Below are 19,104 nucleotides of genomic sequence, written 5' to 3'. Positions count from 1 at the left end.
CACAGATTTAAAATCCACGCCAAAAGGAGAAATCAGAAGTTTATTTGGTCAAAAACGTTTCTAAGTTCTGCTTCTTCAGTTCTGGTCAGACGTTGGTGACACTTCCTTTTATCTGCCAGAAGGGAGGAGCTAACTACACTGAAACTCCTCTGGAACTAACACATCTACTAAAACAAAAATAATGAAATAACAAACCGTTTTCCCAGTTTGTTTTTCATTCTTAGATGAAATTCAGGACAGAAATGCGTACATCAGCGAGTTTCTACCGGTGGAGCTGAAAACGGGGGTTTATTGATTGACAAAATGGCGTCTTGAAAATAAGTGATTTAAAGATTTTTCAAACATGAATCACTCCAAATAGAAGTTCAGAGGGTCACTGAGAAGAAAACTATTGTAAGAAAAGGTCGATTTTGCAGAATAGGTCTGATTTAATGTCTAGAAAACTATTTCGTCCTGTTTTATTGTCACTAACAAACCCTGTATTTCAGATTTACAGGAGAACAGAAGAATAACAAGACGCAGCAGCAGATGAATACAAGGGAATTTTGTATCATTTTTTACATATTTTTAATAAATGTACTAAAAAAAACAGTATGTGGTGTTTGTTTTGATTAACACAACCAAATCTCAGTCTGGATCAGTTGTATCAGTACCTCATTTGGAGCCTGTCCATCACAAAATCAGCAGCTTAAAGTCTCCTCCATGATTCAGCCAAAAAAACTCCCTTCTTTGAAATGAAAGAAATGTGCTGTTTTTTATTTATTTATTTAAGGTCTGTTTTCACTATTTACGCTGTTATTTAATGTTCTAATGTCGTTTAATCATCACGAACAAACCTGGAGTTGTGTTTTTTTTGTTTCATTCGTGCACGTTTAAAAACACAAACCCTGCATAAAAAAAAACTAAAACAAAACATTCCACCTTGTGATGTCATGTGGTGATACAGGATGTGCTCCAGTGTGTTTTTAAACTCCACACACCTTCACGAGAATCATTTGCTTGATTTCAACCCTGGATCTGCCCATCTTTACTAAACAAACAGTAAAAGGTCATCTTGAGAACTTGAAAACAGAGCATTTTGAGCTTTGGAGATGGAGACAGACTCATAATGAAGTGTTATTCAAACGTGTGTGAATGAAATAAAACACAACTCCTGCTCTGTTTTCAAGGAGGCAACAACATTCTAACATGGCTTAAAGCAGGGGTCTCCAACCTCTTTCCTCCGGTGAGCTACTTTTACAAAATTTTGTAGTAAAGTATTAGAAATAAAACTAACCTTGGATTTGAACTTTGAACTGATTTGGACTGATATATGAGAAAATAGTCCCTCAACATGCGACAATTCATGCGACGCAAGGTTGGTTTTACCGTATTTTACAGGCTATCAAGCGCACTGTTATTAAATGATCTATTTTCGAACTTTTTTCACAAATAAACCGCACTGGACTTTAAACGAAACACAGCAGTTCGATGGGTCAGTCGGACTTTCTTTGGCGCCTTCACGGTGACTCTGGGCTTTGTTCAGTTGTGGCGTGTAGGGAGGGTGTGTCTGGGACCAACGGATTGTCGGCGTGTTCGCAGTGACTCAGTTGTTCAGTCGTGTCTAGAAGCGGCACGTTGCGCTCGCTTTTTTGGTTCGTTCCTCCGTTCCGTTCCTTGTCGGTGTGGAGTGATGAGTGTGTCTGTGGGTGTGTTTCTCTGTGCGGTCACTGTCTGCTCCATGTGTGTTTGCGGCTTTGTAGTTTACTGAAGTCGTACTGGGACACCCGAGTGGATTCGTGTATGGGGCGCTCTGGATTGTGGCGCTCGGTCGTTTTTTAATGCGGTTAGAGGCGTAAAACCACGGCTAATGGCCCGGAAAATATGGTATTTCAAACATTATTCTATCAACACAGACATTCACATGGACAGTCTGGTGTAATAATAGATTTTCTTCGGGAGTTTGGTGGAGTGGGTAAGACTGTTTTTAGTGGCAGGAGAACTATGGTCATTTACATGCACTAGTCTAACACCAGCGACTTCTGCAAATACAAGGACTGGATGGAATATTTTAAAAAAGTGTCTCCACACGTCTCCAACACTCCAAATGAGGCCCTATGTCCAAAATTCTGAACTACCGTATTTTCCGCACTATAGGGCACACTTAAAAGCCAAACTAATTTCATCCAAAAATGACTGCGCGCCTTAAAATCCAGAGCGCCTTATATATGAATTTATTGTAGTGTCTTAGTACGACTTTAGTAAAGTACAAAGCCGCTCCACTTGCAGCATCACGGCTCCCGTAGTCAGGAGCATCAGGAGTAATACATACTGTATTTTAGGCGCTCTGGATTATAAGGCGCACTGTCATTAAATGGTCTATTTTTCGAACGTTTTTCACAAATAAACCGCGTGGGACTTTAAAGGAAACACAACAGTGTGATGGGTGAGTGGTTTTGTTTGTTTGTTCGTTCACGGTGACTCTGGGCTTTGTTCAGTTGTGGCGTGTAGGGAGGGTGTGTCTGGGACCAACGGATTGTCGGCGTGTTCGCAGTGACTCAGTTGTTCAGTCGTGTCTAGAAGTGGCACGTCGCGCTCGTTTTTTCGGTTCGTTCCTCCGTTCCGTTCCTCGTCGGCGTGGAGTGATGAGTGTGTCTGTGGGTGTGTTTCTCTGTGCGGTCGCTGTCTGCTCCGTGTGTGTTTGTGTGTTCTGTGGGTGGTGCGGCTTTGTAGTTTACTGAAGTCGTGCTGGGACACCTGAGTGGATTCGTGTATACGGCGCTCTGGACTGCGGGGCACTCGGTTGTTTTTTGATGCGGTTAGAGGCTTAAGAGCGCGACTGTGATTCCTTTTAATATCAAAATGCACCTGTCAAGAGACACGCTCACAAACTCAAGGCTGTTCGAAAGTGAAAGTGCGTTTAGCTGCGTAGGAGCAGTGGATGAGAGAAGGAGAACAAACATTCACCAAGACAAAGAGACGGCGCCAAGCGACTTACGTCACGATCTGCCGAGGGATCGTGGACGCCCGGGCGAAGGATCAGGATCAGGGCTGTGGTCCGAGCTTTCACCAAAGACCAGAATCATCACTGAACTGAACTCCAGGGAACAGTAACCACACTGACTCAGATCATCACTGTAACACTGAACTGAACTCAGAATGAACACAGTGAACTGACACTCACAGTATTTTTTTATGCGACTGAACAAAGTTGAGAGTTATAGAGTTTCATGCAAAAGCGCGCGATGCTGGGAAGGTCGGTGGCAAGAAACACTAATTCAACATGTGGACGGAGCGAGAAAGCGTAAAGGGTATTGATCCGGTTATTTATCCACTCTAACGGCAGGACGCAAGACCATTTGACCAGAAATTGGTCATAAGCATCGACAGACGCCAAATCACCCTTTTCAACCCCAACAGAGCCTGGACCAAACCAAATTTCTGGTCAGAATCTCCAACTACCTGGACAAATATTCACTTGGGCGATATCCACAATGACTTGGTGGAAACTCCTGGGCCATTCACAGCAGAAAAGATGAAAACCTCCAAGAGTCTGGATGTGTTGTTGAACTTCCACGGTTTGTTAGGATCTTCTACGTTTGCTCTGCGGATGTTTGAAAGTCGTTTAATTCACCGTTAGCGGTTCTTTTCACTCGGAATACGAAAAAGAAATTTTCCTTCTTCTGTGCTTCTATTTGTGCATCCGATAATGCAGCAGGAATTTACCATTATCGGGGAGAAATACGCGAGGTTACGCACTGTGTTTGACGCTATGCATGCAACGCGGGCTTTTAATAACAATGACGTCAGCTGAAACTCGCCTATTGTGAACGCGTTAAATAAAATTTGACTGACTTATCTAACTGTTGTGTTTCATTTAATGCGCCTTATAGTCCGGTGCAGTTTATATGTGAAAAAAATTTGAAAATAGACCATTCAGTGACAGAGCGCTTTATAATCCAGAGTGTGGAAAATATGGTACCCCTTTAAAAAACTATAATCCCAAACCATAAAGTGAGTGGAAAGAGTTAACATTTCATATTTAGCCCTAAAAGTCTGATCAATTCTTCGCATGTAGGAGCCATACAGTCATGGAAATTTCACTTTAGGTCATGAAAAAGTCATGGAATAAGTTTGGAAATTTGGAGAGTAGAAGCGTGGGAACCCTGAGAACCATCCTCACAACACTAGAAGAAGAGAAACGATCTGAAAAGGTTTGAAGTGAAGCGTGATTCCCTGAGGTGTGAGCGTCGCAGGTCGGTCGGGGTCCTTCCGCTCCAGGAGGTCACAACTGGAAAGGAACAGTGATAAGACTGTTTTCTACACAAACCATTCTACAGTAAGAAATCGACTTAAAACAACCAGACACGTGGATTACTCACTGCCACGCCTCTTTCACTGGAAGAGAAGTTCTCAGAGCCGAGGTCACGGAGCTCCCATGTGATTCATACAGACGGACCACCAGAGCCTGGGTCAGGTCCTCCGCCTGGAGCAAAGAGACACGGAGTCATGGATTATAACAATGCTTTAGTTCAGGTTTTTTTGGAAGGCTTGTTCCTACGGTAAAGTGTCCAGACGTCCCTGTTTACTCGGAACTAGGGATGGGCATTCGATAAAATTTTCTTAATCGTTTTTATATTAAAATTATCATCATCATTATTACTATCTGCACTACTAATCTGCATAAATAAATTCAACTTTACGACATATAAACCGTAACGACTCTAGAGCCACATCAGCCTGTTTGACATTATAATGTGTTTAATTCAGTTTTGTTCAACTCTCACAGAAACAAAACTTTAAACCTCAAGGGTAATTTGCATAAACTAAGCGAAGATAAAACTCCAGCTCTTGTGTCGCTGATGTGGTTCAACTTCCGTCGGATTAAAAGACATGACTCAGGTGAATACAGGTTAGTGTGACCAGATCTGCGTTTGTCAAAACCAGGACAGCGTACGGGGGGAGGGGGGCGGGGACTCGTCATCGACATTGAGCGACTCTCACCTGACAAAGCTTTTTCATGTTTTTCGGTGTCCTGGTGCTTTGAGGTCCGTGGCACCTCCACTGGACACAGAAACATATGTGCACTGACAACATTTGTACACTTTGCACATGGACTCACACTTGTCCCGAACGCAACGGAAAGTGTGGAATTTCTTGTACAAATCATCGTTAAATCCACATTTGTGCTTCGGTACGTTGCAGACTGACCCACTGTTTGTGTCTCGCTCCTTCTGAGTGCAGAGAACTACATGTACGGACCCGTTTGTCCCTGGACATGGACATTTGTTCACCCTACGCTATGCACAGCAACCTACATTCAGTTTGTCGATTAAAAATTTACGTAATCGATTACATTTTTAATGATCAATTCTCGATTCGACTAATATCGACTAATCATGCCCATCCCTACTCGGGACAGTCCCAGTTTTGAGCCTGTGTCCCTTGTCCCAGCAGATTTATACAAAACCACTGATTTGTCCCAGTTTTATACAAAAAATGTCCCAAGTGTCTCTATTTTGGTCCAATTTTATCTAAACCAGGTCTAAACTTAACCTGACTCATCAGACGGTTTCACTTCGTACAAACTGTCTGACCTCGCAGCATTACGTTTAGTTCGCTCGACGGTCAGCGGGTACTTTTTTAAATTTTTATTTATTTATTTTACCAATCTCTGTTGTTTGGTCGTGACGTATGTAATGTGACCACAGACTGTATAAAAGAAGTGGCCTAAGCGAGTGTGACGTCACCCACAGCGTTCAGCGTCGCTCAAATGAGGCTCGCGATGTTCAAGGTTACAAGAGCCAATCTGGAGCCACACTATGATTTTCTTTTCAATCAATCAGTCAACAACTTTATTAATCCCAAAGGGCAACTCAGTTTGCACATCTCTAGTCGTGCACAATCTATAAATAATAAAAGAAAGAAATATACATTCAAACCACAGTGCATCAGGGAAACAGCAGCAAATTCACTTTCCATTTAAAAGATTTGGCGTAGCGGTTAGTCTTTTGCTGTAGGGTGACATAGCGCCTTCCAGAGGGCATTTTCATGAACTGTGAGTGCAGAACATGGTTAGTCTGGCTCAGTACGGCCTTAGTCTTTTGGAGCACCCGATGTCTCCACACAGACGCCAAATCCTCCATCTGAACACCACTGATTTTGCTGCACACTTTTACTATCTGGTTCAGACTGTTCCTGTCCTTCACAGATAATCCATAAAACCAACAGATAAAAGAAAAGGTCAGCAAACTTTCGATAAAAGAATGATAAAGATTTTTTTGACGGACAAAATAGTGGAAAAAAAATAAAAAATCAGGATCATGTGTCGCTGGTTAATATGAACTAGAGGTGAGATCGGGCCTAAAAAATCCAGCCCGACCCGACCCGGCCCGCGGGTATTAAAACCCGACCCGGCCCGAGCCCGACCAATTAACTTGATTTGCAGGCCCGAGCCTGAAGCAAACCCGAAATGTCATATTTTATTTGTGAGGACTCGGGAGGAGGAGCAGTGCTCAGCGTCGAGGTGCCAGTCTTTTTGCTCTCGTATGAAAGCAAAGCGCCACATTGACGACATTCAGCGAAGCCAACGCAAGTTTCTGTAGCATTTTCAACAATCAATTTGAAGCTTTTCCACACCTCACTCTTACCGGTGCGTGTTTGTCTTTTCAGTTCTCCTGCCTTTAGTTTAACTTCTTGCTCCTTCCATAATGGGGACACCAGATCAAAATAGATGCAGACTTGTGGAGGGGAAGATTATTAAATGAAGAGGGGGCGTTCACGTGCGCAGAGCTCTGGCTCTGCGGATCCTGTTTAGTAGTTAAATAGCAATTACATTACATTACTTCTCTGTTTTATCCATATTATTTATTTTATAACAAGTATTCCTTAGTTTAGTATCCACACATCGTTTTAGCATACATTTTATAAACATATATTTTTTTGAAGCCCGAGTCGGGCTTGGGCTCGGTCTTAAGATCTTACCTCTAATATGAACAATTTAAGACCAAAATGACGAGGCTCACAGCAGCAGGTACAGAGAGATGAGCCGCAAGATCCTAGTGTGAGTCAATTGGACCAGAGCCAGAAGGAGCGAGAAGAACCTCCTGGTGAACTTCCTGTTTGGCACACGGCGACTAGAGCGTTAGCCATGTCCACTTATACTGTATATACAGTCTCTGAATGTGCCAAATCCTGTAGGAAGAACAACAATAACGTCTTTCCCCTTGATAAAATTCACCAAACATTCTCTTTGTTCCGGCTTTAAATCTTTGATCTGGGGAATTGTCAACAACACAGAATGTCTGTCTTTGTCTACATCCATCTCGACGCTTTGTGAAGAGCTGTGAAGTGTATTTACCTTGTTGACATGTTTCGGCTGCTGCTGCTGCATCTTCAGAACTGTCCTCGGTGTTGGTGGTGACGTGTCGTATATCAGTTGCCCGGTGTCTCTGGAGGAGGGTGTCCCAGGTGTGTGAAAGGAGGAACGCGCCGTCATCACGGTTAACACTGTCCGTGCCTCGTTTCCTGATTTCACCGTCCTCCTTGATCCAGCGTTTGAACTTGTTGTTTTCCGATCCAATGACCCGAGCCTCGTCCTGATCCATAATGTGGTTGTTCCTTTTACAGTGTCTGATATGGAGGATTTTAGGTTTTCCTCTTCTGCTTTATCTTTTTGTGTTCTGGTGAGTCTCCCTGACAGTTTCCTTTTCGCATTCCTTTTGGTGTTCCTTTTTTCGGATGTGAAATGCCCGGCCTGTTTCCCCTATGTATGATTTATTGCATGATTTGCATTGAATTTCGTAGATGGCATTGCATTTTTGTTCTTGTGGGATTTTGTCCTTGGGGTGTACGAGCTGTTGGTGGAGTTTTGTGTCTGGTTTTACTCCAGTGCTTATGTTGTGTTTTTTCATGGCTCTGGATGGGTTTGGTTATTCCTCTGATGTACGGTTAGTGTGACTATGTTCTTGTCCTGCTGCCCTGTGTTGGATTGTTGTGTTTTTTCCGGGGTTTGTTGGTTTTATTGATAACTTGTTGTCTGCCTTTGTTTATGGCCCAGCTGGGATACTGACATTGTTTGAGTGTTTGTATGATGTGTCTCTCCTCTTCCTCCCTGTCGGTCTGTGATGAGTGTGGCCCGTTCCAATAATGTTCTTACTACTGAAAGTTTGTGTGCAGTGGGATGTTGGGATGTCCAGAGCAGATATTGGTCAGTGTGTGTGGGTTTCCGGTATATTGTGATTTTGATGCTGCCGTCTGCGATGTGGTGGATTTTAATGTCCAGAAAAGGTATTGCTCCGTCTTTCTCCTCCTCGTGTGTGAATTGAATGTTTCCTGTGTCGTCTTGTGTGTTGAGATGGTCCGTGAGTTCTTGAGTGTGTCCTTGCTGTATTTTTTCCTAGGATGTCATCTACATAACGTTTCCAAAAGGTTAAACGGCATTGTGGTGGTGCGGTGTTGAAAGCTTTCTGTTCCAGGTCCTCCATGAAAAAACTGCTCATTATTGCTGATAGTGGATCTCCCATTGCAAACCCGTCTTTCTGTCTGTAAATTATGCTGTTGTACTGAAAATATGTAGATTTGGCCACGAAACGTAATAATTGTGAAATGTCATCAACTGCTAGATTTGTGCGTTTTTTGAGTGTTTTGTCCTTTTTAAGTTTTTCCTGTACTATGCGTAGTGTGACATCCACGGGGGTTTTTGTGAACAGTGATATGACGTCGTGTGATATGAGTATTTCATCCGGTGCTATTGTAATATTTTTTAGTTCCTGTGCCAATTGTTTCGCATTCTTGCAGTGGAATTTTGTTTGACCGATGAGTGGTTTTATTATTTCGACCAGGGCTTTGGATAAATTGTATGTTACCGAACCTATGCTATCGACTATCGGGCGGAACGACAACGGACGACGGGAGGCGTGGTCAGTCTGAGCGACCTGCCAGGTCCATCAGGCTGACCACGCCTACAGGAAGTAACAACAACTGATATACGACACGTCATCACCAACACCGGTGACAGTTCTGAAGATGCAGCAGCCGAAACATGTCAACAAGGTAAATACACTTTACTGCATTGTCTTTAAAAAGAACCCAAGAAGTTAAAGTATATAAGAAGACAAAATGAACATCATTGGGTCTTCCCTGACTGGTCGGTGCACCGTCTACAACAGGGCTGCTCACACTTTTTCATCATGCGAGTTACTTACAAAATGACCAAGTCAAAATGATCGACCTAATACAAAGCCAAACAAACTGCACTGAAACACTCTGTGCCCCTTTTTTGGACCCTCCCCCACAGTTTGAGAACCTCTTCTTTAAGAGAACTTCCTCTGGCACTTTACACAAAACTGTGAAAAAAGTGAAGGAAGATTTTTAAACCTGTTTTTTAAAGTTCCAAACTGGAGTTGCATTCTTTTCTGGTTTTGCAGTGATATTTACCAGCCTCTGCACGTTTACCAAACCAAACGCACATCGTGACAAACACAGATGCATTTGTCACTTTTGTTAGACAAACTTCAGCCAAATGTGGCAGTAGGTCTGTTCTGTAGATCCGCTCTATGCTGTAGACCTGCTTTGTGCCAACACTGGAACACAAATTTAGACTGGTTTTTGCTTCACGTTTGGTCTTGCTCTTCTAATCAGCCGCACTGTGGGAGGGGCTTGTGTTGGCTGTACGCAGGAAGGAGCGAGAGCGTGAAAAGGCGAGGGGCGGCGTGCTGACGTGAGGCAGATGGACAGGTAGGATGTTTAGGAAGTTGAACCTGCCCTGTGATGCACGCTGGTACACGAGGGCACACGCTGTCGCAGACGAGCCGTGCATAGGGAGCGTGTGTGTTTGTGATGCGCCGTAGAGTCTCCGCGGGTTTCAAATGAGCACACAGGCTGCACTGAGACGCCCCACACGCTCCTGCACCCGCTACAAGTTTATTACCAACAGCAGCGGCCGGAATGAAATATGATCACACTTGTTGAGTGTCAGACCTCGAGTGAGAGACAAGACCGAGTCCAAACGTGAGTCTGAGACGAGACACGGCGATCGACCCACACGACCTTGGCGATCGACTGGTAGATCGTGATCGACGTATTGAGCACCCCTGGTCTACAACTTCCGGGGTCCTTGCAAACCGTCTAGTGTTGACATGTCAAACTCAGGCCCGGGGGTCAAATTTGTCCCGCAGTATAATTATATTTGGCCCAGGAGATCATATCAAACATTATAAGAGCTGCCCGCCGGCTACAGATCGACTATAGAGACATTTTATCCTTTAACTGTTCTAAAAATCAAAATACTTTTACTTTTTAAACAGGTACTTTAATAGTTTTACTTCAGTTGATTTTTTTCACGCAATACTTTTACCTTTAAATCTGTACTTTTATTTAAACTTGCACTATGTAAGTTTTGGGTTGGGGGTCTGTCACCTGCTTGTTGTTACTATGGATACGTCATTTCTCTGTCTGAAATGTTCCACAGTGTCACTTTAAACAGCTCTACTTGATATTTATTCAATTACAGGTGGTTTTATAGTTTTATCCCAACTTTGAGCAAACCAAATACATAAAAACAGTTTGAAATATTAAGAAATTTATTTAAAATCAGCTGAAGTCTTTTTCAAAATCACTACATTTCATCCTTTAATTAGAAAAATCTCTGCAAAATACTCTTAAAGTACATTTTAAAACAGGTACTTTAATACTTTTACTCAAGTAGATTTTTTTCATGATATTTTTACTTTTACTTGAGTAACTTTTTACCTATAAATCTGTACTTTTGCTCAAACTTTCACTGTGTAACTTTTGGGTTGGTTGTCAGTTCTTTGTCAAAATCACAACATTTAATCCTTTAATTGTAGTAAAAATCTAAATACTTTTACTTTTTACTCTTTACGTATATTTTTAAACAGGTACTTTAATAGTTTTACTTAAGTAGATTTCTTTTCATGTGAAACTTTTTACCTTTAAATCTGTACTTTTACTTAAACTTGCACTGTGTAACTTTACTGTTTGGGTCCGTCACCTGCTTCTTGTTACTATGGAGATGTCGTTTCTCCGTCTGGAATGTTCCACAGTGTGACATTAAACAGCTCTACTTCATGTTTATTCAATTATTAAAGGTGGTTTTATAGTTTCATTCCAATTTTGATCAAACCAAAAAAAAAAAAAAACACAAAAGTAACTTGAAAAATTAAGAAATCACAACATTTCATCTTTTAATTGTTCTAAAAATCAAAATACTTCTACTTTTTACTCATAAAGTACATTTTTAAACAGGTACTTCAGTTGATTTTTTTTCACGTGATAATTTTTACTTTTAAATCTGTACTTTTACTTTTACTTGCGCTGTGTAACGTTACTGTTTAGGTCCGTCACCTGCTTCTTGTTACTATGGAGACGCTATATCTCCGTCTGGAATGTTCCACAGTGTGACATTAAACAGCTCTACTTTATGTTTATTCAGTTACAAGTGGTTTTAACGCTCAAAAATGCCTTGAAAAACAAACTTTCTGACTGTGAGCGGGGTCGCCTCTCCACAGATCTGACCTTTAACCTGGTCTAGTTTGGCTATACCGCGGAACATTCCAGACAAAGAAAATAACATCTAACATGGAGAAAATTTGACGGACGCTCCACCGGAAAAGTGAAATCAAACAAAGCGCGTTAAACTTTTCGTACCTGTTTGACGGTTTCCAGGACGACGGCGGGGCTGCTCACGGAGAACGCGCTCCACGGACCGGCCTGCGGGGGGCACTGCGCCGGCCTCAGAGGGTAGTTCAAGTTGTAAGCGCACCGGATCACAGAGGCATCCTGAAAGCTTCCTGTAATCACACGATCTGATGAGACCGAACACTCCAAAAACAACAACAAACAGACGTAATTACGGGTGCGCCAGGGTCACGTCTGCTGATAACATTCGAAAAGGTCCGGAATTTACTGTGGAATTTGGCGTTTACGGTCAAAATGCAGATGTTCTGATCTCTGTGAATACCGGGCACGGCTGGACACAAAAACACAAACACAAACTCTGAAATATTCTGCATGTTTTCAGGAGGAGGGCGGTGGAATAAATGTTTCTTTTCAATGGAGGACTCATGGTTTTTCTGAAAAATATCCACTGTAAAAATGTGGAGTCTCATTTATTTGATTTGCCGTATAAAACTAAAACCTGATCTTGTTTATTATCTCTGTGTTTACTGGGCACAATTGAAAACAAAAACCTGGCACTAATTCTTAATCTGTGTATGATTCATTCATTCGTTTTTCAATATTAAAACCAAAAATAAGAAAATGAAAAAACAACTGTTTTCCTCATTATTTGTCTCCAAAACCAAAATGAAAAAACGGATAATAATTCCTTTTTTCAGTTTTTGATTTTGTATTTAATGAAATTATACCATTGTGCTGGTGAATAACTTTTTTTTTTTTTTTTTTTTTTGTGCACTTAAAGCAGATGTCACAGAGAAAAATAATTAGTTGTAATATAATGTGACCATTTTTTTTTTTATTCCCCAAACCCCCCTTCCCATCACCCTCCTCCACCAATAGGCGAGTTTCAGCTGACGTCATTGTTATTAAAAACCCGCGTTGCTGCTGGGAAATATTTTGGTCTGAGGCAAGAAACACTGTAGCGTCAAACACAGTGCGTAACCTCGCGTATTTATCCCCGATAATGGTAAATTCCTGCTGCATTATCGGACGCACAAATAGAAGCACGGAAGAAGGAAAATGTCTTTTTCGTATTCTGAGTGAAAAGAACCGCTAACGGTGAATTAAACGACTTTCAAACATTCACAGAGCAAACGTAGAAGATCCTAACAAACCGTGGACTCCAACAAGTTCAACAACACATCGAGACTCTTGGAGGTTTTCATCTTTTCTGCTGTGAATGGCCCAGGAGTTTCCACCAAGTCATTGTGGATGTCGCCCAAGTGATTATTTGTCCAGGTGGTTGGTGATTTAGACCAGAAACTTGGTTTGGTCCAGACTCTGTCGGGGTTGAAAAGGGTGATTTGGCGTCCGTCGATGTTTATGACCAATTTCTGGTCAAATGGTCTTGGGTCCTCTGCCGTTAGAGTGGATAAATAACCGGGATCAATACCCTTTACGTGCTTTCTCGCTCCGTCCGTCATGTTGAATTAGTGTTTCTTGCCGCCGACCAAAATAATTCCCAGCATGCAACGCGGGCTTTTGCCAACAATGAAACTCGCCTATATCCAATCTCCATTATAAAAAAAAAAAAAAAATAATAATAATAATAAATAAAAGAATAAAAGAATTTAAAAGAATTAAAAAAAAAAAAAAATACTGTAATAAGTACTGAATAAATAAAGGGAAAAAAGGGAAATACTTTTTTTTTTTTTTTGAATCACAAAAATTTAGTTAATTACATGACTATTACAATTGTAACTGTATAATTCGTTTTGCACTAATAAGTGGACAGTGGTTTATGTTTCATTGGCCTCTAACTGTACCCAGAAGCTCGCCCTCTTTCTTATAATCGCTCAATGTTTTGCGGCCGCTGAAATAATCAGCTCTTTGACATTTTTGTTTTGTAAAAGCAGCTCACGACAGGAAACAGGTTGGAGACCCCTGATATAAAGAAATGTTTATAACTAAGTGTGTAGAAGAGGAAATTTAAGTTCATTTGTCATTTGAATGTGACGAAAACATTTTGAAATGTAGTTATTTATTTAGTGTCTGGAGTAATGTGACGTACTTTTAGAAGAATCTGGCAGAAGCACATTATTGCTTTAATGGTTTTGTAAAAATGGGTGGGGGCAAATAAACGTTTGCTTCTCCTCACTCCTTTTCCGAAATTATAGATTTTTTTATAGACTATATTCGTGATTAGTAAAATAAAATAACTGTCTTTATGTTTCTGTTGATTATTGTTGGAACATAATGTAATTGATCATTTATGAAATATCCAATTAAACTTATTAGCATCACAATTCTGTCCATTTTAGCAATATTTATTTGTTTTTGACCAGAGCAGTGGTCCTGATCTTTAACCATTATGAAACACATGGAAAGGCTGTGTTCAAAATCCACATATTTTGACCAGTTTTACATTTAATATCTTTGTTATTCCTGGGCCTGTCAACATTACTCAAAAGCTGGAACACGTAATAGAACATTATGTCATGTTCAGGTGGAGGGTGGGTCCAGGACGGGGCTCTGTGGTAATCTGAAAATGAACTTTATGTGTAATTATTAGGACAAGACCTCGTGAAATAAAACTGCCACAAGTCGATGCAGACGTGAGGAAACTGATCTCGTGAGATTGTTTTTCATTTAGTTTACATCTAGACTGGACAAAAACAGTTAAAGCTGGTAAAAGACATCTCCTGTGACGCTGTGAGTCCAAAAACAAGGTCCTCTACTACTACAACAGAAATGGGTCTGGTCAAACAGAAGTAAACAACAAGGCCAAAAATTCAAGTTAATGCATCTGATATAAAAATGTATTGAACAGATACATATGTACTCTAGTTTATGAAACTGTTGACCTTTTTTCTTTACCATTTTTGGTTCTAAAGTTCCATATGTTTTAAACAGACCATGTATGAAACATGGAACAAAAATTATTTCCCAAATTTCAAAGACCTGCAAATCATGTAAATAAATGGATGTATTTCATCATATCTTGTGTTATTCCATCTTTGAACTGTTGATGAAGGGACATGATTAAAAAAAAATATATATATATATATATTTAAAATGATAAAAATTTGCTTGGAAGGACTGACATATTTTATCGAAATTGTTTCCTTTCATTTTGAAGTAATATTAAAGTATTTGGAAGAAAAAAGCGACAAATGATGTAAAATCCTGCACCTTCTACTTGTTTGTACAATCTTCCCTCCGTTACTTTTCCCTCCGTTACCATGACCTTTCTTAATAAAAAATCTCATGATTCAAAAAGTAAGAGGTTTTTCAACCTAATCTTGTACCATATGGTAGAAAACTATATGAAGCAAATATTCAAACCAGTTTGTTAAGGATATGGAAGTGAGAACCAAGAGTTATCACTGTTTGGATTTATTGCCCAAAAAGTGCTGCATATTTCATTCCCTCCGTTACCGACATGAGTTTTTTTAATTTTTTGTCAACAACTTGAAAGAATATCACAGGTTTAACTTGACCCTGTTGGAGTGTAACTCTTTCCTACATTCTGATACTTTACTTATTTCAATAGTTCCTCTAGTTTCTGAATAAGAGACATTTGAATGTACAAAATCTGCCTCTGTTTCCCTCCGTTACCACTTGACCAGACCCAAATATTAAATTAGAAAACATTAGGCCAAAACTGAAAACGGGATCGCACAATTATTTCAGAATATCCAATCATCCATTTTCTTCGGCTTATCCGGGGCCGGGTGGCGGGGGCAGGCGTCTAAGCAGGGACTCCCAGACTTCCGGGCATTCTCAGCCCAGAGACATAGTCCCTCCAGTGTGATCTGGATCTTCCCCGGAGCCTCCTTGGACATGAACACCTCACCTCAGCTGCTCCTCTTGACATGGAGGAGCAGCGGCTCTACTCCGAGCTCCTCCTGTGTGACTGAACTCTATCTCTAAGGGAGACGCCCAGACACCCTGCGGAGGAAACTCATTTGTGTCGCTTGTATCCGTGATCTGGTCCTTTCGGTCATTACCCAGAGCTCAAGACCAGAGGTGAGGGGAGGAATGAAGACTGACGGTAAATCGAGAGCTTTGCCTTTGGGCTCAGCTCCTCTTCACCACAACGGTCCGATACAGCGACCGCATCACTGCCGACGCTGCACCTGTCCACCTGTCAATCTCACGCTCCGTCCTCCCCTCACTCGAGAACAAGACCCCGACATAAAGAACAAAAATGTGGCTGTTTGCTGCAGGTGTTCCAATCAGTAGGAGCAAGTAGAGGACGCTCTTGGAAAAAAGGATCAAAACTCAAACACAACGGATTCCAGGCAACTCCAAACAAGTAGAAAAAGTTAACACATCGCACGAGAAAAAAATATAGTTAAAAGGCCTTTGTTTGAATGGCCAAAGCCGACATGTTAAGACCTTAACTTTTCTTCATCAGGGCTTAATTGCAATTTTCTCGTGCGATGTGTTAACTTTTTCTACTTGTTTGGAGTGACTGGAATCTGTTGTGTTTGAGACGACCTCGACATGAACTCCTCCACTTGAGGCAGAGACTCTCTACCCACCCGGAGAGAACAAATGAACACAGTTGTTAATTTGTTCTGACAGAGATGACGTTACACTTTGTGACAGTTTTTGGGAAAAACGGTGACTCTTCCCCTGAGTCCCATTTTGGCCCCACCCTCCTTCTAAAAGTATGAGAATATTATAGAATTTGTGCCAGTTTTTGTTTCATAGTGATGTGCCCAGTAATTACAGGGATATTAAAGCTGCACTGTGCAACTTTCCAGTTTTTGTTTTTTCTACTTGACTCCATGGAGATGTTGTTGCTATGTTACTGTTATTGGAATGTCCCATGGTCTGACTTTAAACATTTACATCTTACATTTATTCATTACATGCATTTCTAGTGGTCAAAAATACTTTAATTTCTTCTGTAATATAATCCACATCCAGTGTCGGGGAGTAACAGATTACATGTACCGGAGTAATGTAATCAGAGTACAAATTATGAGTAACTGTATTCAGTTACAGTTACTGTTTCAGTGAGTGGTAATTGGATTACAGTTACTTTGTTGAAATAAATGGATTACACAGCGGGATTTTTCTGTTTTCACATTTTGGGATAAACCAGGACTAAACCAGGACTAAAACCAGGACTAAAACCAGGACTAAACCAGGACTAAACCAGGACTAAACCAGGACTAAACCAGGACTGAACCAGGACTAAACCAGGACTGAACCAGGACTAAACCAGGACTGAACCAGGACTGAACCAGGACTGGTCCCGGTCTCAGTCCCGCTCTGGTTCCGCTTTGGTCCCGGTGTGCTCCCAGACCTGAATCAGTCCTGGTTCAGTCCTGGTTCAGTTCGTATGCGGCGCAAAAATCCGGCATCGCAGTCACAGAAATCACGTAAACGGGAAACGGTCGTTATCTGTTTTTTCCATTTTTCATTTAAACACAAAATCGAAAACTGAAAAAATGAATCATCATCCATTTTTTTCATTTTGGTTTTGGAGACAAATAATGAAGAAAACTGTTGTTTTTTCGTTTTCTTATTTTTGGTTTTATATTGAAAAATGAATGAACGAATGACACACAGATTGGTGTGGTTTGCAGGACGCTGTCCACCCACTTCTCCCGACGTGAGATATAAAAAAATATGTATATAAAATACTACAACTTAAATGTCAGGCTGATCGCCCTGTCTGCTGACTCGCGCGCGCCTAATAGTATAAAAAAGAGACAACAACGTGTGAGCACGCGCACAGTTCAGGATCGAAAGGACATAACATGGATTACTAACAGACTGTACCGGTTTGGTCCACGTATACGGTGCCAAAAGATCAGACCGACAGGACCCAGCTCGACCCGGTGAGATCCTCCATGTATTTTGCCTTTGCGCGTGGATCGAGGCACGCCGCACGAGAGCGCACGAGAGCGCCGCCGCACAAGAGTGCGCACCGCCGCTGCGGCCCTTTGGATATAAATTTTTTTTTTTTGAAGATCATTAATTTGGGATTTATGAGACTGTTTTAAAGGGGTGAGCGGGAATTCGGTGACACTGGATTAAATACATTCATCGGAGGAAAGACTGACTGGGGCCCGTATTAAGCAGGTGGGCTGAATGAACTTTTAATTTGGCAGTGTCTATATAAGCGGCCTAATATAATTTAAATTTGAAACAATCATAAATTTGCCTTTGTTATATTTTGTTCATTACAAGCAGACCATTGTATATAGTTTTAAGAAATAATCAGTTACCCAGATATATATTTTTTGGATTGGTACAGTGCACCTGCGCACAGTGTGGGTGACAAAGTGATGCTGAAATGTGATTGGTCAAATGCTTCATTATGAAAATCCATGTCTGGAAGCGGCACAAGCATCGGAAAAGCTCTTAAAGGAAGCGGACAGAACATTTGGAATTATTTTGTAATTATGTTTTTAGGCCAGCAGAGAAGGACAAGCAGGTGGACCTTTAAACATTAAACAGGTCCAAACATCTGGATTTTGCCTATGTCAGAATTATTGAAAATTTTAAGCAAACTGTATATCTTTTGAAGGGTAAAAAGTCCTCAAAATGTCTCAGAAAGCTCAAATCCATAAATCCAGAACTGACCTGAGTGTGGCATGACGGCGTAGGTGAACTGGTGTGTGCCCATGTCTGCGTTGGCGTCTGGGGCTTTGGGAGCTCTGAGCCTGAGGAGAAACACGTTTATCTCAGAGACCATCAGACTTTTATTCTGTGTATATAAAAGCTTTACAGTCTTTGGTTTAATGCAGTGGATGTTTGGAGCAGAGTTAAACAGACGGAGGAGATGAGAGGCTCACAGTGAGAGGGTCAGCGTGTTCTTGTGGACAGAGTATCCGTATTTACAGTCGTTTAAAAGAGCCACTCCAAAGTTGTGCTCGGACAGATCGGCCCATTTGTGACCCCAAACCTGAAAAACAGAACGTGATTTACTGCAGATTCAAAAGACAAACAAATATATATGTAAAAATACTATATTATATAACTTTTTTTTGCTGAATAAATCCAAATTGTGAACATGTGTGATACTAATTTATTATATACAGTCTATTTTTCCTCTGTGGGTGTTTGTTTATGGACCAATCGTCACTACAATAACGTTAACATCATGACTACATTCTGTCCTGGTTTGGTCCTGGTTTTTGCTCAGTTTAATCCTGGTTTGGTCCTGGTTGAGTCCTGATTAATCCTGGTTCACTCGTTGTTCAGTCCTGGTTCAGTCCTGGTTCAGTCCCGGTTCAGTCCCGGTTCAGTCCCGGTTTATCCCCTGGTTTAGTCCTGGTTTAAGTCCTGGTTCAGTCCCAGTCAGGTCCCGATTCAGTCCCATTCCCAGGTTTAGCCCCAGTTTAGATGTGGTTTAAGTGAGTGCACTTACATTGATTTGTTTCTGGTTTGAGCCCAGTTCAAACCTGATTTAGTTCAGATGAGTCCTGGTTTAGTCCTGGTTCAATACTAGTTTTGTCCTTA

General features: G+C 41.2%; 2 protein-coding genes across 3 annotated transcripts in view; one reads left to right on the top strand and one right to left on the bottom strand.

Moving 5' to 3' along the window:
* The window catches only part of neil1 (nei-like DNA glycosylase 1), a 30,588-nt gene extending 29,895 nt beyond the window's left edge, over positions 1-693 (top strand). For both annotated transcript variants that reach the window (XM_020928212.2, XM_055155205.1), the window contains exon 10: positions 489-693. In XM_020928212.2, the coding sequence (XP_020783871.2) occupies positions 489-532 (44 nt within the window). In that variant the 3' untranslated portion in view covers positions 533-693. The remainder of the gene's footprint in view (positions 1-488) is intronic.
* Positions 694-3,327: 2,634 nt separating this feature from the next.
* Positions 3,328-19,104, bottom strand: part of man2c1 (mannosidase, alpha, class 2C, member 1) — a 56,503-nt gene continuing 40,726 nt past the window's right edge. Inside the window, exons 22-26 of the mRNA XM_055155203.1 lie at positions 18,438-18,547; positions 18,226-18,305; positions 11,650-11,792; positions 4,362-4,465; positions 3,328-4,270 (exon numbers count right to left, since the gene is read on the bottom strand). Of these exons, the coding sequence (XP_055011178.1) occupies positions 4,159-4,270; positions 4,362-4,465; positions 11,650-11,792; positions 18,226-18,305; positions 18,438-18,547 (549 nt within the window). The 3' untranslated portion in view covers positions 3,328-4,158. The remainder of the gene's footprint in view (positions 4,271-4,361; positions 4,466-11,649; positions 11,793-18,225; positions 18,306-18,437; positions 18,548-19,104) is intronic.

The sequence above is a fragment of the Boleophthalmus pectinirostris genome, unplaced genomic scaffold (assembly GCF_026225935.1).
Source record: "Boleophthalmus pectinirostris isolate CB_2022bp ecotype Guang Dong unplaced genomic scaffold, ASM2622593v1 HiC_scaffold_2, whole genome shotgun sequence".
In the NCBI taxonomy this organism is placed as follows: domain Eukaryota; kingdom Metazoa; phylum Chordata; class Actinopteri; order Gobiiformes; family Gobiidae; genus Boleophthalmus; species Boleophthalmus pectinirostris.
Note: the sequence above shows the minus strand (reverse complement) of the source record. Positions and strands in the feature narration are given on the sequence as shown.